The sequence below is a fragment of the Myotis lucifugus genome, unplaced genomic scaffold (genome assembly GCF_000147115.1).
Source record: "Myotis lucifugus unplaced genomic scaffold, Myoluc2.0 scaffold_45, whole genome shotgun sequence".
NCBI lineage: Eukaryota > Metazoa > Chordata > Mammalia > Chiroptera > Vespertilionidae > Myotis > Myotis lucifugus.
This window is the reverse complement of record NW_005871093.1, coordinates 932,202-955,458: the sequence shown is the minus strand read 5'-3', so window position 1 is coordinate 955,458 and position 23,257 is coordinate 932,202. Positions and strand designations below refer to the sequence as shown.

Sequence of the window (23,257 nt, the reverse complement as noted above, 5' to 3'; positions counted from 1 at the left end):
ATCCTCCCTGAAGAATATATTACCCTGGAGAAACACTTGTACATCTGAACAAGTAGACCTAATGTTTATAGCACCATTTATTTATAATCACTAAGAATTGAGGGGGCAAATGCCCATACAGTACAATGTAAAAATAGATTTTGGTATAGTCATATGTAATCGAATACAAAGAGCAGTGAAAATTATTGGAAACAGCTGACACAACAGTGGGGCTCACCCTCAGGATGTAATATGCTAGGGAAGCAAATCACAAAAAGATATACTGCAGCATAATCCCATCACACAAAATTCCAAAACATGCTAATCTAATACTCTTGGAGATACATAAGTGGTAGGGCTCTGACAAAAAAAAAAAAAAGCATGAGAAAAAAGAGGCACAACGTTCATATCACAGCTTCGGATTAATATGCATTTAAAAAAAGAACATTTGGTCCTGGCAAGTAGCTCAGTTGGTTGGAGCATTGTCCTGATGGAACCGGACAGGGCACATTCAAGAATCAACCAATGAATGTGTAAATAAGTGGAACAACAAATTGATTTTTTTTCTCTCTCTCTCTAATCAATAAATAAAAAGTGTAAAAGAAAGAAAGAAAGAACATTCAACAAACCACCTACCCCAGCCCCCACCTGATTGGTTGATCTAAACACATAGACTGGGCTTTCAGAATGAGGCCCTACTGATGACAAAGTGATAAAAGAAATATTCCACTTCAAACAGTGGTCCCGTCCATCCACCCCTCTTACTTTTCAAACCAGGAGAAAATGATCAGACACCTCCCACATCCCACCTGTTAACCCCAAAGTAGGTGCCACCAGAATTTCAGGTTAATTCTTAATGCCTAGGTGAAATTCCTCCAGATTTAAGAATGCTTACCAGTCTTCTGGCTGCCACCCAGATCCAAAAAATTAGATACCTGTCAGCTTCATTGACTTTTTATTAAGGGAGCAAGCGTTCAGCAGGCGTGTACTTCTATAGAGGAAATTTAAACCAGACACCCAGCCCTGCAGACAACTCATTATTTTTTTAAGAGGGGCAGGCCTCAGAACCGTCCAAGGGGGCGACCCTATCCCTACAGGTCACATTCTGCATTGGCAAGCACAGAGAGGTTGCCCAGGAAATTCTGCTCAGAGACAGCTGTGTCACTTTTCTTAATTATTTTATTTATAGATTTTAATTTTTATTAAAGTACAGTTGGCATACAATATTATATTAGTTTCAGGTGTACCATAGTGATTCAACATTTATATACCTTACAATGTGATCACCACACTAAGTCTAGTAACCATCTGTCACCTTGCAAAGTTATCACACTATTATTGACTATCTTCCCCTTCTCCTTTTTAACCCATTCTTCCACCTCTGCCCTCTGCAACCATCAGTTTGTTCTTTGTTTCTAGGACTCTGTTTTAGTTTTGTTTGGTCTGTTCATTTGTTTTATTTTTTTTAATTTCACATGTTAAATGAAACCATACCGTATTGTCTTTCTCTGTCTGACTTATTTCATCTAGCATAATGCCCTCTAGTTCCATCCACATTGTCACAAATGGCAAGATTTCATTCTTTTTATTGCTGAATAATATTCTAATTCTGTGTTGTATAGTTATTTGGGTAGCTTTCGTTTTTATAGTCTTAAAATAATTTTTCTAATTTTCTAGTTATAAAACAACCATAATATTAAGTTTAAAATTTTAGAAAATATTGAAAAGGAAAATTAAAACCACCTGCAATCCTCAAATCCAGTGGTAACTACTGATAAGATTTTGCTGCATTTATTCCCCTTCCCCCCCCCCCTTTTTTTCCCTAGCATTGAATGGGATTTTAAAACAAATTTGGAACTATGCTTAATATTATCCTAGGATAGTTTTTTTGCATAATTATCCTTCAATTTAAACATTCCCCTCTGCAACAATTTACACTGAAATTTTTCAACTTTGGTGGTCGATATTTTTACATAAAATTTTATTGTGTTTACTACTATTTTCTTAGCATTGCTTGCTAGAAATGAGATTACTGTGCCAAAAAGTAAAAAACATTTTTTGTTGTTGTTATTCCTCACCCAAGGATATTTTTCCATTGATTTTTAGGGAGAGTGGAAGAGAGAGGGAAAGATAGAAACATCAATGTGAGAGAGACACATCGATTGGTTGCCTCCTGCACGAGCCCTGACCAGGGCCTGGGCCAGTGAGGAGCCTGCAACCAAGATACATGCCCTTGCCCAGAATCGAACCCAGAACCCTTTGATCCACAGGCCTATACTCTAACCACTGAGCAACCAGCTAGGGCCTTTAAATTTGAATTTTATGCATTTTTAAATGATAGAAATGTTTTCTAATTTTTTTTATTTGAAAAAGTACTTTCCACTTATATTTGTACTCTGATAACATTTTTTTTTTTTGGTAAATGTTTATTCCTACAAACATCTTAGCAAAATCACCTGGGGAACTTTTAAGAAAACAAAAACTGCTAAAATCATGTACAATGTATTGTCCTTAAAGCACATCCACTTTAGGTAATAGTAACCTCAAGAAAAGACCAATCTTAGAGTAAATGCCATAATTCAGCCTGGAGAAGTGGTTTGAAAAAATTCTACATGCGACTAATGAGCTATTTTGATATTTTAATGCTTTGTAGAGATATAACTCATCTTAAAATTCATTCTTTTTTTTTTTTCAGAGAGGGAGAGAGAAATACTGGTAAAAACATCAATGATAAGAGAGAATCATTGATTGGTTGCCTCCTGCACACAACCCAGGCATGTGCCCTTGACCGGAATCAAACCTGGGACCCTTCAGTCCGAAGGCCAACGCTCTATCCGCTGAGCGAAACCGGTCAAGCCAAAATTCATTCTTTAAAGTGTACAATTCAGGGACTCCTTCCCCCTCCCCACGTGGGAGTCTGTGCTGTGAGATTATTTCCCCTTCCCCACGTAGGAGTCTGTACTTGTTCGTCAATAAAATGTCCACCTTTGCTTACCAAAAAAAATAATAATAAAGTGTACAATTCAGTGTTTTGTATATATTCGCAACATTGTAAAACCATTATCACTATTTAATTCCAGAACATTTTTATCATCCTGTACTCACTAGCAGTCACTCCCCTTTCTCTCCTCCACCCAGTCCCTGGCACACTAATCTACTTTCTGTCTCTAAAGATTTGTCTATTTTGTATATTTTATATAAATGGAATCATGCGTTACATGATTCCATTTATATAAATGGTATTTTGTTTTACTTCTTTATCACATAGTGTAATAGCATCCTTGTTATAGAATGTATCAGTATTTCCTTCTTTGTATGGCTGATTAATTTTCCATTGTTTGATGGAATACTACTCTGCCATAAGAAAAGATGAAATACTGCCATTTGCAACAACATGGAGGGGCCTTGAGAATATTATGCTAAGTGACATAAGCCAGGCAGAAAAATCTAAGAACCATATGATTTCATCATATGTGGGATATAACACTGAAACTCGTGGACACAAACAATAGTGTGGTGGTTGCCAGAGGGAAGAGGGTGGGGAGGGTGAAGAGGGCCCAATATATGGTGATGGAAGATGATTTGACTTTGCGTGGTGGGCACAGTGCAATACACAGATCTTGTATCATAGAAATCCACATCTGAAACCTATATGATCTTATTAACCAATGTTACTCCAATAAACTTAATAAAGATTTGGACATCACCCATATGGTCATGGGCAGTCTTTTTCTTCAATCTAATAAAAATAAGGTTAATTCACACACAAAAATTCCATTTTTTTGTTTTTCTATTCATTCATTACTTGATGGGCTCTGGGTTGTTTCCATATGATTTAATCGATTTTAAAAATCCAACTTTTTATTTCAAGATAAACGCCAATTCACATGCAGGAGTAAGAAATAATAGGTTGAGATCCCATGTACTTTCCCCCCAGGTTCCCCCAATGGTAACATCTTACATTGTACAATACCACAACCAGGAAATTTACACTGAAACAATACACTGATTTTATTCAGATTTCACCAGTTTTACATAATATCATTTATGGTTTAACATTTATAGTTTACATGTGTAAACTTGTATAATTACCGTGATAGTCAAGATACAGAACAATTTCACATGAATAGGAACCATTGTGCTGCCCTTTTATAACAACACTCAGCTCCCTCCTCAACCCTTTCTGAATCCCTGTAAACCACTAATTTGTTCTCCATCTCTATAACTGTTTTATATATATAACATACACATATATGAAATCATACAATATGTAACCTTTTGGGATTGACGATTTTTACTCAGTGCTTATCCTTTAAGATACATCCAAGACATTGTACCAATAGCTTATTCCTTCTTATTGAGTAGTAGTCTGTTGTATAACTGTACCACAATTTAACTATTCACCTGTTGCAGGATATGTGAATTGTTTCCACTGTGGGGTTATCATAAATAAAGGTGCTGTGAGCATTTGTATACATGCTTTTGTGTAAAACATACATTTTTCATTTCTCTGTGATAAATGAAATAAATGTTCAACAATGCAATTGGCGGGGTTTGTATGATAATTACATGCTTAGTTTTATACTAAGAAGTAGCCAAACAATTTCCCAGAGTATACCAAGTTAGATTCCCATCAGGATTCTCCACATCCTTGTCAGCATTTCCGTCTGGCCTCCATGGTTTCTAATTAGAAATCCAATGTCATTTAAATCTTTGCTCTAGACAACGTGTCCTTGTTGACTACTTTCAAGACTTTTTGTTTGTCTTTAATTTTGAGAAATATGTGACATGTCTTTGAATAGTTTTATGGGGTTCCTTCTGTTTGGGGTTCATGCAGCTTTTTATTATTATTATTATTATTATTGATTTCAGAGAAGAAGGGAGAGGGAGAGTTAGAAACACCAGTGATGAGAGACAACCACCGATTGGCCGCCTCCTGCACACCCCACATCAGGGACGGAGCCCACAACCCAGGCATGTGCCCCCGACCAGAATCAAACTCAGGACCCCTCATTCCGTATACCGATGCTCTATCCACTGAGCCAAACCAGCTAGGGCATCATGCAGCTTTTTGAATCTATAGATTTATGCTGTTGGCCAAATTTGGTCAACTTTCAGCCACTATTTATTTAAATTTTTTTTAGCCATAGTACTTTTCTTCTCTTTCTGGGACTCCAACGACAAGAATGCTAGATCTTTCATTATTGTTCCAGAGATCCCTCCTAAGGCTACACTAAGTTGTTTGTTTTTTTTAAATATATTTTATTGATTTTTCACAGAAAGGAAAGGAGAGGGATAGAGAGTTAGAAACATCGATGAGAGAGAAACATCAATCAGCTGCCTCCTGCACACCTCCCACTGGGGATGTGCCCGCAACCAAGGTACATGCCCTTGGCCGGAATCGAACCTGGGACCTTTCAGTCTGCAGGCTGACGCTCTATCCACTGAGCCAAACCGGTTAGGGCAACACTCAGTTTTTAATTTCAGTCTATTTTCTCCCTGCTGATCAGATTAATTTCTATCTTTAGTTCACAAATGCATTCCTCTGTCATTTCCATTCTGATATGGAGCCCAATAGTGAGGTTTTTTTAAAAAAAAAATTCAGTTATTATAATTTTCAGTTCTAACATTCCCTTTTGGTTCTTTTTTATATCTGATTATTTTGCTGGGGTTTTCTGCTTTTTATTTCAAGCACATTCATCTTTCTCCTTGATGCGTTTTTTTTTAAATGATAGTGTCTTTAAAATTCTTGCCAGATAATCCCAACACGGGTCATCTTGAATAGAAGTGGTGAAAACAGGCAACCTTGTCTTCTTCCTGGTCTTACAGGAAAAGCTTTGTCTTTCACCATATAGTGTTAGCTTTGGGATTTTTTTATACACTTTACCCTTTAGTAGTTGTGGTAGTTTTCTTCTATTTCCTTCAATTTTGTTATTTAACAAAATTTTCTGCATCAATTGAAATAATCATATTATGTTTTCCTTTCATTCTGTTAATGTGATATTGCATGGATTATCGAATGTTGAACCATTCTTGCATTCCAGGAATTCCTTTTAGTGTGTGGTTGAATTATATTTGCTAATACTTTGTTGAGAATTTTTTGCATCTATGTTCATCAGGGAAATTGGTCTCTAGTTTTCTTTTCTTGTAATGTCCTTATCTAGGTTTAGTGTCGGGGCAATTCAGGCCTCATGAGTTAGAAAGGTTTTTTCTCTTCAGCTGTTTATTCTTCACCAGTAAAGTCATCCTGACCTGGGCTAAAGCAATGATTTTTAAAATTCTATTATTTTTTCTACAATTACTAAGCATTTTTCTGTGAAGAAGGCTTTTCCTCCATCAATTAGGTGTCAACTATAGTCCTTCCCAAGTGGGTTGGTATGATGATAACCTCCAATATGTGAGGGTTGGTGTTTTGTTTTGTTTTGTTTTTTTTTCATTAAGAAACCCCCCCCCACACACACACAGTATTTACTTAATGTTTTTCACAATTAAATGCTGTTTCTTTTGTTCAAGCTGTCCCAAATTTGGCCAGTGGGAACCCTTTCAAGCTGATTCACGTCCTATTGAGATATTCCTATTAGTCTTAAAGTACTTTCTTACTTCCTGACCATAAAAGATATTTCTCACACCATTTCTTCCCCATCCACAGCCCTAGGTTCAGCCTATTCTCCAAAGAGCACACGAAATCAGGGGTGAGCATTAGATGTGTCCCTGCCCCCTACTGACCAAGATGCAGCTCCCAGCCAGCTATCCACAAGATGTGCCATCATGCTCTGCCCCAAGACACCACAGGCATGCACACTCAGCCCCAACTAAAGCTGAGTGTCCAGGCCCTGGTTAGACTGGTCACAGGGTGGGAGTGGGGAGACCAAGAAGTCATCCTGCGGGGTGATAGGAGGAGGTTTCAAGCCCTTATCCCGTCACCCTGCCACCATGCTTCATCCCATCAGCCTTCACTTAAAAGCACAAATTCAAATATAAAATTATTAAGAATTCCAAGATGGCAGACAAAACATTAAAGCCCTAGCACAAGGATCTTCTGAGCACAGGACCCTATGCAACCACAGAGGCCCTGTGTATTTCTCTCTATTCTTTTGTTTCTTACTCAATTTTGTAATTTCTTTTCATATAAATCCCAAAAGCTCTTGTTACTTCCAGGTGATTTATATGTGTATCTATTATGAATAAATTTTTCCCATTATATTTGCTAAGTGGCTAGTAAGGAAATAAGAAAAGTCATTTTGTACAGTTACTTTTAATGGCTATTTTAACATTTCATATCTCATAACTTTAGTGAAATTTAATAATAGTTTCAATATCAATTCTCTTAGGTTTTCTACATAGAAAAATCACCTACAAATAATAGCTATCACTTAAGCACGTAGCATTGCTATGTAGTGTTCTGAGTCATTTAATCCTTACAACAACCCCTTGAAGCTTGAGCCGTCTTTAACTCGGTTCATATAGATTTGCGGTGGAGTGCGGGAAACGTGTAAACTCGGGCCGATTGTAACTGCGTATTATTTCATATCTCATAACTTTAGTGAAATTTAATAATAGTTTCAATATCAATTCTCTTAGGTTTTCTACATAGAAAAATCACCTACAAATAATAGCTATCACTTAAGCACGTAGCATTGCTATGTAGTGTTCTGAGTCATTTAATCCTTACAACAACCCCTTGAAGCTTGTCCTATTATCATCCCACTTCACAGAAGAGGTATGTGAAACACGAGAGACTTGCCCAAGGTCAAAGAGCTGTAAGGTAAGTGGCAGAGTCAAAATTCAAAACCAAATTCAAGCCTTCTAGCTCAAGTTCATGTCCTCAACCACCAGGTTATAACAGCTCTATATTAGACTAACTCCTTTTCCCTCTACCTTTATTTCTGCTTGAAGACTGAGTATCTTGGATGAAACTTTCAGAACAGCATTAAATGTAGTGATACAAACATCCTTCTCTTGCTATTCTTTCCCCCACTGGATGTCTCTAATTTTTCAAAGTAAGACAATGATGTCTGTGGCTTAAAAGGAAAACCTTTTCAATGTGAAAAACATTAATAGTGTACATTTTCCTAAGATGAAGAACCAAAAATCAGTTTGGAAAAGGAATGGATCATGAAATTTTATTGATAAGGACTTCTGTTCCCAAGGTTTATTCTAATCACATTTATAGTACATGAAATAGCAATACTTTCTGGTTGAGAAAACAGAAACTCTGGCCATAGTATTGATGCTTAAGAGAAATATAAGCCTCTACCTAAGGCAAGAGTCCACATCTGAAGAATTCAACCAATATGACATATACAAAAAAGTCAATTCAACATATTGCCTTAAGATATGTAAGAAATCCAAAGAAGACTGCTTCAGTGGGAGGCTGATATACACATTTCATTTAACAGACATAATGTACAATGACTAAAAGAACTATATATTCCCAGAAAAATTAAGAGTGTGCATATCTGGGTTAGCACCTAGAAAGTACATAGAAAATGAAACAGAAAAACGGAGAAAAGCTTTGTGTAAAAATCGTTTGGGCCCACGTTTCTAAGAGCAAGTTCTCATTCATATTTGACAGTAACTCATTCCATTCCATAGGAACTTGGTGATCAGCTGACTCATGTCTTCAGTGCTTTATGACAACAGACTTGTCAACTTGACGGATTTTCTATGTAAATTTAAGGATAAAAAGTTTTATATGCACCCTAGTTTTATTCCAAAATTACTGACTACAAATTTGTGGTATATTATTAGCAAGATATTGGGAAAACAAAGGAAACGTTCTTTACTGCTTGTGTGATGTGATCTGGTTCAAGAATGGTGCCCTGGGAATTACTCACAATTTCACAGGTACACTGATAATTTGTAGAAATGATTGCTGGGAAGGAGTATCATAAGTGGCATATTTAAGTTATAAAAGGCTCCATTAGAATTAGGAGAAGTTTTGCATGGATGGTGACGGTAAAGCCTCAGTGGAAGAGAGGTCAGTTAACAGTATGGTGTGCACTTCATGCAATATTCTTTGGTTACAGCATATTATCCACCGGCAGAACTACCTTGCTTACAATATAGACCAGTGGTTCTTAATTGGGGGCAATTTTGCTCCCCACCCCCGGTAACATTCGGCAATGTCTACGATGATTTTTCACAACTGGGGGAGGGGGGGGTTTGCTACTAGCATCTAGTAGGTATAGAGGCTAGGGATGTTGCAGCCCCACAACAAAAACTCCTCGGGCCCCAAATGTCAATAGTGCTGAAGTTGAGAAACCCAAAAAGAGGTTTATATGACATGTGTCTGGGTTGTCCATAAAGTCAAAAGTACACTATGGAGGCAAAAGGTCACCCGCACTTTATAGCTCTGAGAGCTCCCCGTCAGCTCTCATCAGCAGAGTCCTGGTCCCTGCTGTCCTTTGACCCAGAGCAAGGTCTCCTTTACATCAAAGAGCTCAATAAATATTTGCTGAATGGATAGAGGAAAGAGGTGTGAGAAGCATGGCTCAAAGCCTTCAACTGAGTATACTGAACAGTGAATTAAACTTAAAATTATCCTGAACCTCAATGGTGTCATAGTCTCTGACTATACAGGACCTTAAAATCAGGGTTACCATAGTGTCAAAAATGGAGTCAACATTTTAAGGGAAGTATGTCTAAAAACTTCTACATTCACTGTAGTGGGGCAAACCAAGTAAAATGGTGTTAAAGGCAAACATTCAATACACCATTTTAAACCCAAAAAATGAACATATGAAATGCCATGCACAGCACACACCATTCCTTTTTTTTTTCTTTTTTTACATATTTACAATTTTATATACTTACTTATCAATATATCTTCTATCTTTACAATTATAAAATTATTTTAAATTATAGAATAGTGGTACCATTGAATTCCCTTAAACATACATTTTGTAGCATTCATTTGTTTTACCCTTTAAGAGGCAATTATTTACCCAAATCTAAACCACACTGAATACCACGTGGAAGCACATAGGAAAATCGTGGAGAAAAAATAGATTTAGACAAAAATTTCACACAAGCCTTAAATGAATCTATTTCAGTAACTCAAATAAATAGTATTTTATTATTTACTAAGCTTCCCTGCCAGGAAAACAAAACAAAAACAATCCCCACAAACTGTACCTTGAAAAATGCTCTGACACTTAGAAGCAATTAAGTTATATTCTATATCTCAATCAGTGGACTGTAGTAAGGACTAGCTACAATTTAGGCTCAAATAAATACTATCTGTACATTTTCATCATCCTGCATATACTTGAGGTTGCAATGGTGGCGGAAGTTTGTCATTTTCAACATTTTCAGAGTCAATAGCTGCTAAAGACTGATTTGGGGGCTTAATTTCAAGTGGACATTTCTCAACAATGTCTTGGACCTTTTTTGCAATTCCATCAGTCCAATCTATTAGGTCTTTTTCAAGTTTCTTGGCTTCATTCATAATCCTTTCCTGTCGTTCATTCAATTGAGACAGGAGATCCAAGTTCTTATACATTTGCTTAACACCTAAACAAGCATCAGGAGACCAATTCTCAGATTCTTGCTTTCTGGGAGAAGTCTGGCCAGACATGTATCGATCAAAGTCTTCCTGACTTAAATTCAAAGACTGAGCGTCTAACTTCTCGATGAAAGTCACAGCACAGCACTACAAAAAGAAGAGAATGTTATTATAATCATAAGAGCAAAGCCACAAATATTAAAACAGATTTTTAAAAATCCTTTCATTATGGAGAATTTAAAACTGAAGCAAAAGTAGACAAAACAGTCTAATGAACCTCCATGGACTTCAGCTTCAAAAACTATCAACACATAGCCGATCATGTTTCCTTTATGCTCTCATCTGAAACAGTACATTTCTTCCTTAAAAAAACAAAAAAACAATTAAATCTAATTGCCAACTCCCATTGAGCCTGTCAGAAATTCAATTCTCTACTTAGGATGTTCAAAGGTGCTACAGTCTTGAACAGAGTGAAGTACTGAGGAGGCACCTTCAATGCTGGTTCCACCCTGGCTGCTTACAGAGCTTCCTACAGGCTTTCTGCTTCTCTGCAGGACAGAGGAATCCTTGCCGAGGACGGGAGCTCCAGGGCCAAGTACCTGGGGGCACACCCCATAAAACCATTTTGTTTTGGGGTCTTGTGAGCCCCACAAGGCCTACTTGGGCATGGCCAGACATTGGGAGCGTCCTCAGGGACCCCTGTGGCACACAGACCACCAGTTCCCAAAGAGATATTTTAAATCACATGTTAAAAGGACAAGTTTGTTTGTTTTTTTGTTTTGTTTTGGTTAATCCTCACCAGAGGATATTTTTCTATTGATTTTTAGAGAGAATGGAAGGGAGGAGGAGAGAGAGAGAGAGAGAAACATTGACAGGTTGCCTCCGCACACTTGGGGCTGGGGGAGCAAACCCACAACTCAGGTACACGCCCTTGACCAGAATCGAACCCAAGACCCTTCAATCTTGGGGCTGACGCTCTTATCCACTGAGCCAAACCAGCCAGGGCAAAAGTACAAGTTTTAAAACCAGACAACCTGAGTTGTCACCTCTGTCACTTGACAGTCAAGAGTTGTGTGATCCTAGGAAAATTACCTAGGCTCTGTGAGGTTTCCACATGAGTAAAATGGGGGAAATATCAGATTTACTGTGAGAATTAAACACCATAACACATGTAATGTGCTTAGCTCATAGATCTGTAGTAAGCAATGAATAAATGGCAACAATTGTTAGTATAGAAATGCTAGGACAAACACTCAGTGAAACAGACTTCCATCAGTTACACATTCTTATATTGATTAAATTTTTCTACAATGAGCACGCACCATTTTCGCATTTTTTGTAAAAATGCTATTTTTACAAAAATATTCACCCGAATCTGTAAAAAAAAAAAAATCCTCACCCAAGGACATCTTTTTACTGATATTTAGAGAGAGAGAAAGGGGGAGAGAGAGAGATATCGGTCAGTTGCCTTTCGTATACCACCTCAAGTAGGGACTGAACCCAGTATAACTTTTGACTCCCCCAAAAGTTAACTACTAATAGCCTACTGTTGACCGGATGCCTTGCTCATAACATAAACAGTTGATTGATAAATATTTTGTATGTTATATGTACTGAATACTGTATTATTATAATAAAGTAAATCACAGAAAAAGTATTATTAAGAACATAATAAGAAAGCCCAGCCGGTGTGGCTCAGTGGTTGAGCATCGACCTATGCACCAAGAGGTGACTGGTTCTATTCCCAGTCAGGGCACATGCCTGGATTGTAGGCTCAATCCCCAGTAGGAGACATGCAGAGGTAGCCGACCAATGATGTTTCTCTTTCAACGTTGTTTCTATCCCTCTATCCCTCCCCCTTCCTCTCTTTCTAAAAAAGAATCAATGAAAACACAATTTAAAAAATTTTTAAAAAACAAAATCAGCCCTAGCTGGTTTGGCTCAGTGGATAGAGCATTGGCCTGCAGACTGAGGGTCCTGGGTTCAATTCTGGTCAAGGGCACATGCCCGGTTGTGGGCTCAATCCCCAGTGTTGGGTGTGCAGGAGGCAGCTGATCAATGGTTCTCTCTCATCATTGATGTTTCTTTTTTTTTTTTAATATATTTTATTGATTTTCTACAGAGAGGAAGGGAGAGGGATAGAGAGCTAGAAACATCGATGAGAGAGAATCATCGATCAGCTGCCTCCTGCACACTCCCTACTGGGTATGTGTCTGCAACCAAGGTACATGCCCTTGACTGGAATTGAACCTGGACTTGAGTCCGCAGGCCGACGCTCTATCCACTGAGCCAAACCAGCTAGGGCATCATTGATGTTTCTATCTCTTTCTTCCTCTCCCTTCCTCTCTGAAATCAATAAAAAAATATTTTTTTTTAAAAAAAGAAAACTATAAGGAAGAGAAAATATGGTTACAGTATTTATTGAAAAAATCTGCATATAAGTGGACCTGTGCAGTTCAAACCCATATTGTTCAAGGATCAACTGTATACAGAAAAGAAAAAAGACATCTGATTGGAAAGCAGTTTCAGTTTTGAACAAATTAAATCTGAGGTACAACAAATAGCTGGAAGTGGAGCTCAGCATGAGGTCAAAACAGGTGACACAAACCTGTACAGGTGACCAGCAGAGCTGTGACCAGAGGAGACAGCCTAGGGAGAGAGATGCACAGAGGACAGAACCCCAGGGAGTGACACAACTCAAGAGGAAGTAGAGGACACAAAGCCTACAAAGAGACAAGAAGGGGTGGAATTGTAGAAGCCAAGAAGTTCCAGAACAAAGGAGCCATCAAGAATGTTAAAGAAGTAAGATGAAGACTGAGAGTTCCCCAGGGGATTTGTCAACTGGCAGATTTTTTACTTTTGCCAGAGCATTTTTATTGGAAAAGTGAGCATAGAAGCCGACTCTGAGTCCAGCAAGAACAGGATGAAGAAAGAAGGTGCAAACATAGTTAAGGCTGTAGGTCAAGGCACGGGGAAGCTGCACAGTATAGGTGAACCAGCAGCCTCCAGTTTCAACAATGAGGGCCCCTCAAATACCTCCTGGTCTTGCTTCATTTCTCCTACTACCATGTCTCTCCATCTCTATTCTTCTCAGGATTTTCAGATCATCTAAGCCTCTCTACATAACAACTGACTCCAAAAGGCTCTTTCTTCTTTAGTACTGCAGTGCATGCTTCCTTTATGTTAAGAAATAGTGCTCCAAATAAGGGAGCAAGCATCATTTTGAAATAGTCCCAAATTCCTCCACTTACAAACCACACTTCCCAGATGCTGGCACTACAGTGACAGGTAGGGGAACACAGTGGCTGAGGGTGATACGTAACAAGGGCAATCCAGGTTTTGAGGGACCTGAAGCTTATACGTTTTTGGGAACTCATTTAAAGGGAAATAAATAAAAGATGAACACAAAATTAGGTACAAAAGTGAATATGTATCTATATACATAAAAGACTAATATGCAAATTGTCCCTGCGGGATTTCGACCGGGAAACCAATCTCTCACTATGACATGTGCTGACCACCAGGGGGTGGTGTGGAAAGAAGGAAGACCCCAGCTGGCAGCCAGCAGCTGGGGAAGGGAGGTCCCAATCGGCCCTGATCGTCAGCCAGGCCTAGGGACCCTACCCTTGCACGAATTTCGTGCACCAGGCCTCTAGTGTAAAAATAAATCTCAACAAATTTTGGGAGGCCTGGAGATTCCTTACCCTGGCTTCCTCTCCTTACCAATTACCCTGTACAACTTCCAGAACAGGAAACAAAGCACTTACAGTGCTGAGGTTCAAGTTCATTGTTTGACAGTATATCTTGTCCAAGCAAACAAACAGAAGTTTAGTCGTCAGTAAAAGGAATTATTCTGCCTTATAACTTAGATATATATATTTCAATCTTGTCCTGCCTAGAATTAAATAGCACTGTAGCAAAACAATAGTAGAAAATCATTTCACATTCTCTAAACTGACCCTTTCTAAGTGGTAACTTGTAGAAATACAACAAAAATAAATCTTTTAATAAAGGAACCAAAGCCTAGGATCTGACTTATTCATGGTTGAAACAAGCCACGTAAGTGAATGGCTCTTATACCCAGGACTCTGGGGAAGGATGGACCAAAGCAGCAGACTCCTCAATGTGGTTATCATGTTTCCCATACAAGCCCTATAATCTCTGGTCAAGTATTGGGAGGTGGAGTGTTTGCATGGCCTGGTCACCTGTGCATTGTGGCACCAAGCAAACATCTGTAGTTATGTTGACTCCTCAACTCAGGAGCAATTAACATGTCGCAGGCCTATGAGTGACTGGTCATATCCCTAAACTCAATACCTTCATGGTGGTTCTCCATAACACCAAGAAATCACAAATACTCACCAGATTGGTGAAATAGTAGCCATCCTCTCCAGACATTAATCGGCTTGGGTTGCAGAAGCGGGTGATATACTGAATATTAGACTGAAGGCGTGGGGGGTTACCCTTCAAAACAATGTAAATGAGAGTGGGTAAGAAGTCATCGGCTGAAGCTGGCTCATCCTTGGTGATCTTGATGGCATTGAAGATATGCTTGCTACACTTGGTGATGCAGGCCAACTTATCTCTAGGCACCCGCTTCGAATCCATTTCAATAATATCTGTAAAACAGAAAACACAGTGCTTCCAATGAGAAAATAATTACATAAAAGAAGCATTAGGATAATCACTTTATCCTATTAAGTTGGCGAGGTAACCTCGCTAACCTCCTCTCACCAGTTAACTTAATGTATATAAAACTTAAATCGGGGGGGGGGGGGGGGAGGATAAAACTTAAATCAGCCATAGCTGGTTTGGGTCAGTGGTTAGAGTGTTGGCCCGAGGACTGAAGGATCGTGGGTTTGATTCCGGTAAAGGGCATGTACCTTGGTTGCAGGCTCGATCCCTGGCCCTGGTTGGGGCGTTGTGGGAGCAACCAATTGATGTGTCTGTCTCACATCGACATTTCTCTCTCTTTCTGTCTTTCCCCCTCCCTTCCACTCTCTTTAAAAATCAATGGGAAAAATATACTTGGGCAAGGATTAACAAAAATAAATAAATAAAATAGATTGCACCAACAGTAAATACCAGTTCATACTTATAGAACATGTGACCATGACCTAGCACACTACACAGTATGCTCTACAAATTTCTTTTCATCCTCAGATGATGCAAGTGATACTTTTTAAAAAAAATATTTTAAATTGATTTTGAGAGAGAAGAAGAAGGAAGAGGGAGACAGAGATATAAACATCAATGTGAGAGCAACATTGATCAGCTGCCTCCTGCATGCTCCCTACTGGGGATCAAGCCCAAAACCTGGGCGTGTGCCCTGACCAGGAATCAAACTGGCAACCTTTCAGTGCATGGGACAACGCTCAACCAACTGAGTCACACAGGCTAGGGCAGGGATAATATTATTATTAAGAGAATTGAGGTTCAGAGAAGTTTAATGACCTGCCCAAGATCATACACATTGTAAGTAACAGAGGGGGGATTTGAAACCAAGTCTGACTCTAATGCCCATTCTTTTAATCATGATGTAAAACTACTTATGAATTTCATGGAGAAATAAGTCTCTTTTTTTTTTTAATATATTTTATTGATTTTTTACAGAGAGGAAGGGAGAGAGATAGAGAGCTAGAAACATCGATGAGAGAGAGACATCGATCAGCTGCCTCCTGCACATCTCCTACTGGGGATGTGCCCGCAACCCAGGTACATGCCCTTGACCGGAATCGAACCTGGGACCTTTCAGTCCGCAGGCCTACGCTCTATCCACTGAGCCAAACCGGTTTTGGCAAGTCTCTTAATTACTTCTTAATGTATTGTAAAACTCAGTTTAGAAATCCTCAATTTGCATACTGCATTTTAGCAATGTGGCTACTATACGGTACAAAGCATCTTTGTATTAGATATCAAAATACAGCTGCTGAAACCCATCACACAGAGGTTCGCAGTGGCCAACCCTCACAGCATGTAAATCTCCACTAGCTACAAACATTACAGAAACTTTAAGACACTTATAACCTGCTGTTAGCCAACGAGATAAATCAAGGGTATAAATTTAATCTCATAAACATTTTATTTCTCAGAAAAAAATTTCTTCACTGCCCTTCAATACCACTAAGTCCAACTGGTGGACTCTTTTTTTAAAATATATTTTTATTGATTTCAGAGAGGAAGGGAAAGGGAGAGAGAGATAGAAACATCAATGAAGAGAGAATCATTGATCAGCTGCCTCCTGCACACCCCACACTGGGGATGGAGCCTGCAACCCAGGCACGTGCCCTTGACTGGAATTGAACCTGGGACCCTTCAGTTTGCAGGTCAATGCTCTATCCACAGAGCCAAAGCAGCTAGGGCCAACTGGTGGACTCTTATATGCACACACCTGTTGTCAGAGGACTAGGAGATGGTGAGGGAAAGTTAGGTACAAACTCAGTGCCAGAACAAGGGCAGGAAGTGTGCCTTTGGGTGCACATATATGCTTGCCATCTTGAATATCATCAAAGTAAACAGCTGAGGCAGCTGAATTTGATACCAGTTCTTGCCATGAGCAGGAATAAGTTTCAGACTTAGGTGACAGGGTGGTACAGGCCAGAGAGTTCTTTCTGCTCAGCTCCTATCCGTGAGGTAAGCTACTCAAGGGACCCTCACAGGACCATCAACCATGTGTCGAAGACAGAAACACCGGACAGTGCAGAGGCCTTACTTTAACTTACTAATGCTTTTATTCTCTTTACTTATGCACCTATATTGTGAAGTATATAATCTTCACTTTTTTTATTATTAGTTCCTTTACTTTTTTATCTCTGGATTATAATTATTGTTACTATGTCTCAGTCTATTTTTCTTTTTCTATGTAAATAGAACTTATTACAAAAAAAGATACTGGGGAAGATATTTTTTATACTTTCAAAGCCTTTTATTGTCGATTTTTATTCTCTATTTTAAACATTTTCTCATTAATTTTTATTGTTTATGTTTTAAAGTAAATAAAAAATGAATTATTTTTTATCTGGATGCATGTGTAGCTGCCACTGCCAAGGGGCAGGGCCAAGAGTGTAAAGAAGAGTATATAATGGGGGGGGGGGGAGTCCAAGGGATTTCTCCCACTCTCTTCATCCTGCAGCAACCCCTCCATCTCCTCCTTGAATATCATTCAGTTTAAAAGAAGTTCTCTGTTGGACTCTTTTGGACACTCACACCACAACATGTAGTTCTATGATTTGCACTGCCCTAAAGTCTAAACTAGGAGATGCAGGAGGAAAAACAAACAAAACAGGAAACTCGCCATTGTATTAGCTGTTCTTCTAGTAATGATTTCCCTCCCCAATCTACCTGCTACTATTTACTTTTCAGAGTTCTTGCTTTGGGTCTCCTGTCCCGGGCTTTTTCTTCTAATCAGTAGGAAAGGTAGGGTTGAGTGTGCCTACTCTATCTTAGCAGATGTCTAGACTTATCTTTAATGGAGTTTTGAAACAAAGTAGTCTGTACTTCTAGGTTATGTTTGACATTTGGGCTGGAAAATTCCATGTTGCAGGATTGTCCTGTACACTGCAGGATGTTTAGTAGCATCCCTGGCCTCCACCCACTAGATGCCAGATGTCAACTAAAATGGAAAATGCCCCATGCAGTGTATTTATAAATAAAAATGATAGTGCTGATTAGTAGCACATGGGATGACTTGGAGAAACTGAGCTGACTTCTCTATATTTAAGAACTGTATTATTTTTAAAAAGGATGACTATTATAGACTGTCCTATAAATACTCCTGTACTTAGACTGACAATTTTAAAGATTAGGAAGAAAGTGATCATATAATCCTTGGTTCTCAAAGAGGCAGAATATTGCACTTGGATTGGCAAGATATCAGGGCTAAAATGAGAAAGAGTAAGAAGGTGTTTACAATTTTGTGGCTGAATTTTTACTATCAAAAGATCTCTTGAAACATCATCTCAGGTGCCTTGAAAGAAAATTTTTACCTCTCAAATTCTATTAACAAATGGTTGATGTATTGAAATCCTCTTTCTTAGTTCTATTTTTAAGTAAACAACAGTTGGGTACTTGCAGTTTCTGGTTTTGCAAGGTCTGTCCTGTGACTTTTCAGAAAAGAGTTCTCGACATAAATTCCTATGGAGTACTTTAAACATAAACCAGTTGGTCTTGAACTTGAGAAAAGTCTAAAAGGTGCACATTCAGGCTTTTGAGAGGCTGTCACCTTCAATCTCTTATAATGTTCCCTGAGCAAAAAGTAGGCCTTGCCCCAAAGAACTCAATTCACTGGACCTATGACATAGCCTAGCAGAAAAGCTTTGAACAACAAAGATGACAGTATTTAGCTACATCATTTAGACTCTTCACGAGGAATTAAAAACAACAATTCATGTAATAACAAGAATTGAAATGCAAAGATAAGCAGAACCTGAGAAAGTGGAAAAGAATCATGTTAACAGTAGATAATTCAGTCTCTAGAGAGGCCTTGGAGCTGTTTCTAAGTCCTGCCTCCCTTCCAACCCTCATAATATCTTAAGCAAACCCCCATTTCTTCCTGTTACTTAAGGGAGTCTCTGGTTCTTATAATCAAAGGAGCCAGCCTACTTCATAGCCTGCCTCCAACACCACTACCGGCAACTGGCCTACTTTCCTACCCGGCAGAATTTCATTAACAATCTCTAAGTGAGCAAATCTTCCCAACTCTTCTTAATGAAGGAGAAGTTGTCCAAGATTGGATGTCTTTTCCATTAGGAGTTTTTTTGTTTCTTGTTTGTTTTTTAAATTTCTGTGTTGCACTTCTACTCAGTTATTTCTGTGACTAAGAAACAGAAACCTTAATTAGGTGCCTAGATCTATCCAGAAATGGCAGAACCACATCAATATAAGGCACTTCATATACTTTCTGAACAAACCAGAAAAGTAATTCAAAGCACATCTCTGATTAACAACCAATTAGAAGCATCATTTTAATATGTAACTCTAGTTTGGGTATGACCTTGCCTCACCAATTCTCTCCCTCTCTCCAAACTTCCTTTGAGTATATAAATGCAAATAAGCCCAGCTCAGTGGTTGAGCGTTGACCTATGAACCAGGAGGTCGTGGTTCAATTCCTGGTCAGGGCACATGCCCGGGTTGCAGGCTCAATCCCCAGTAGGGGGCGTGCAGGAGGCAGCCAATCAATGATTCTCTCTCATCATTGATGTTTCTCTCTCTCTATCCCTCTCCCTTCTTCTCTGAAATCAATAAAAATATTTAAAAAAAGAATTAATGCACTGAGTTTTAAGAAATTTATTCTATCTGTATTTGATCTTAGTTTAGTTCAATACCCAAGAAATAAGAAGCCTGGGTCCTGGAAAGTGAAGGGGAAAAGTAGTTTACCTGCTAATCAGAATACTTTTAATTCATAAAACTAACACTCCTGGAAATCATGTTTACCACATTCCAATATGTCTTTGGCAGTCTGAATTTTAGAAATACTTTACTATCTTTTTGCTCTCTGAAATAAGTATGGGTTTCTAAAACATAGTGTTAACTTCAAGGGAAAAATATCCAAATATAAAAAAAATATATATATATATATATAAAAAGTTTCACTGACCTGTAATTGCTTTCACTACCATATCAGACACTTCAGGAATTTCTTCATTAACAGGGACACAAAGCATCTGAGGTGTAACCCAGTGCAGGGCTCTACAAGAGAGAAAGACAGTAAAAAAAGTTCAAAGAATGGACTTTTTAGCGTGGCCAGTTGGTTAGAGCATTGACCCGAGGACTGAAGGGTCTCAGATTTGATTCCAGTGTACGTACCTTCATTGTAGACTTGATCCCTGACCCTGGTCGGGATGTGTGCAGGAGGCAACCAATCAATGTGTCTTTCTCACAACTATGTTTCTCTCGCGCGCTGTCTCTCCCCTCCCTTCCAATCTCTCTATAAAAATCAATGGAAAAATATCCTTGGGTGAGGATTAACAAAAAACAAACAGATAAAAACAGAATGAACTGCAGCCATTTATCTTATCATTTCCATCAGTTACAAGAAAATAAGGGACACCATTAATTAATCGGGCAATTCTAGGCCCAACCACATCACCCCTGCACAGATCAGAAGCTCACAGTAACTAGAGTCCTAAAGTGAGGCTTCTCTTCTGCACTAATCACAAGAAAAGCAGAAGACAATTTTACTGGTTGTAATGAGATTATACTAGGTGTGAAAGCACTAGATATCTGAGAATGAATACTTGTGAAGAACCTGCTGCTCCCTGTCCTGTCCACCACCATTAATGTCCTTGTAGGCTCTGTCCTCAACTTCTGGAGCATATCGGAGCTTGTGTAAGAGGTCAACAAGCATGTGTCACCTCAGCCTGAATCACTGAGTTCTCCGATCACATCGCAGCTTCACTCCAGAGATTCTGTTGCCTATGCCCACCATTTACTTGACTAATGCTCTCACCCTGAATCTCAGTCCAAAGCCCATTTAGGTCTATCTTCTATCTTCCCAAGATCAACTTCTCACTTCTAGTGTGACACCAGAAAGTACTGATCCATCAATCATCAGCCTCACTGTCTGGGAACTCCATTTGAAATTCCTTGGCCCCTCTCCTCCAGAAACACCTCATCATACTCAGTCTTTGTGTGGTTCCCAAATTTGATAGCCTATTCTCTGTGTTTCACTGCCATTGGAATGCAGAACACTGAGGCTCATTCTACTGGCCATGAAAGACCGGATGTGCTGCAAAGTATTATCTACCCAGTGCTAGTGGAAAGATGTGATTGGAGGAATGGCTGAATAATGAGCACCCCTGGTAGAGATGAGAAAAAAATGATACCCATCACCTTGATATGAATATTTACAGCTTCCTACCTGACAAGATAGTTAGTACAATGAAATGAGAAAATAATGACATTTCCTCCTTAGAAAATTTGGATATTTTAAAAAATCAGAAACATCAAAAATGGTTCTTACCTAAAACTGCTGGCATTCAGATGGATAAGCAAAATGGTGCCTTGAGCTCTCTCCTCCTATCAATGTACCATATTCCTTTTCTTTCTGACCCCACAAGTAAGCTCATATGCTTATATGCCAAGGATGGCAGGTACCTTAGCTTGCTCTCAAGGTCTGAAATTCAAAGGCCCTGTTTTCCCACAGTGTGTTCTCTCAACAGCTGGTGGTAAATACAATGGTAAATTAAATCTCTCTTGTTCAGTTTCGCTTTCCTCAGTTTCAGTTACCCACAGTAACTGTGGTCCAAAAATACTAAGTGGAAAACTCCAGAAATAATTGATAAGTTTTAAATTGCTGTTCAGTGTGATGAAACCTTGCACAGTTCCACTCGAGACGTGAATCATCCCTTTGTCCAGCATATCTACACTGTATACTCCACCTGCCCATTGGTCACTTAGTATAGTCACTCAGTAACTGTCTCAGTTATGAGATCGACTGTCACAGTACTGCAGTGGTTGTGTTCAAGTGAACCTTATTTTACTTAATAATGACCCCAAAGTGCAAGAGTTAGTGATGCTGGTAATTCAAATATGCCAAAGAGAAGCCATAAAGTTCTTCCTTTAAGTGAAAAGGTGGAAGTTCTCAACTTAGTAAGATATATTGGGAGAGAGAAAGACCAAATAACTTTTATTATAGTACACTGTAATTCTTCTACTTTATTTGTTACTGTTGTTAGTCTCTTATGCGCCTAATTTATAAATTAAACTTTATCATAGGTATATGTGTATAGGAGGGAAAAGTATATATAGGGTTCAGCACTATCTGCAGTTTCAGGCATCCACTTGGGGTCTTAAGAACAAATCCCCTGCAGATAAGGGGGATTACTATACAACAAGACAAAGCAAAACAATCAACTACCTGATCCTCTTTTGAACAGCAAGATCTTTCTTCTCATCATCAGTCGTTTCTGGACAGAACACATACTTATAGAGACGAGTCATGATGTACTTTTCAATCTGATCCATTATCTTCTCAACTCTTTCAGGAGGCACTGAAATATCCAAATGGAAATAAAAGCCCAAGATGAGGATGGGCATGTATAATTAAGAATTATTTTCATAGTACTTTCTACACAGCAGAAAACTAACTTGCTAAAAATACATGAAACACACCCAAAAAGAAAAGTATGAGATGTTACATTGAAAAATACCTTTAAAAAATTTACCTGACATTTGGGACTGCCTTTTACATAATCCCCACTTCTAACTTAAGCTGTTTTGGCAAGACCTATCAGGTGTTAGGTCTTCCTCACACCCAAGTGGGAAGGCTCAGCATGGGTCCCTCTCTATTGCTACATTAAAAAAGCACTTGAAATCCCCAGACTGATGAATGCTAGTAAGACTCACCCTTTCACTTTTCTGAGGTTTACTATAAAACCTTAGAGATCGCTCCAAAGTATATACATGGGGTAGATTTCTCAAATGTATATGTATGCTAAGTACATCCTAAAATATAACATCAATGGAAATTAAATTCAAGAAGAATCCCTATAAACCTAAAGTAAATCAGTGGTTCTCAATTTTTCTCCTGCTTTAACCTTTAAGAAATATATAATCATGACCAAATAACTCACCAAGATGGTAATTCTAAAATGGGGGTTTCATTTAGAAGCCTCCAAAAGAGTTTTAATCAGCTCTGCCCCAACCCCTAATGAAGTTATTAAACCTTGCTCAATAAATTACCCTATTGCTCGGATTATCTTGGAACAGTACACATGATGTTATTCAATGGCACTAAGTGTAAGACCAGCTACCAAAATGCTGGAGTTGGGC

At 38.7% G+C, this 23,257-nt stretch overlaps 1 protein-coding gene across 1 annotated transcript in view; it reads right to left on the bottom strand.

Moving 5' to 3' along the window:
- Positions 1–8,088: 8,088 nt before the first annotated feature.
- RABGEF1 (RAB guanine nucleotide exchange factor 1) overlaps positions 8,089–23,257 on the bottom strand; it is a 32,272-nt gene continuing 17,103 nt past the window's right edge. The window contains exons 6-10 of the mRNA XM_023753411.1: positions 23,059–23,071; positions 22,344–22,476; positions 20,082–20,173; positions 14,849–15,105; positions 8,089–10,633 (exon numbers count right to left, since the gene is read on the bottom strand). Coding sequence (XP_023609179.1) covers positions 10,235–10,633; positions 14,849–15,105; positions 20,082–20,173; positions 22,344–22,476; positions 23,059–23,071 — 894 coding nt within the window. The 3' untranslated portion in view covers positions 8,089–10,234. The remainder of the gene's footprint in view (positions 10,634–14,848; positions 15,106–20,081; positions 20,174–22,343; positions 22,477–23,058; positions 23,072–23,257) is intronic.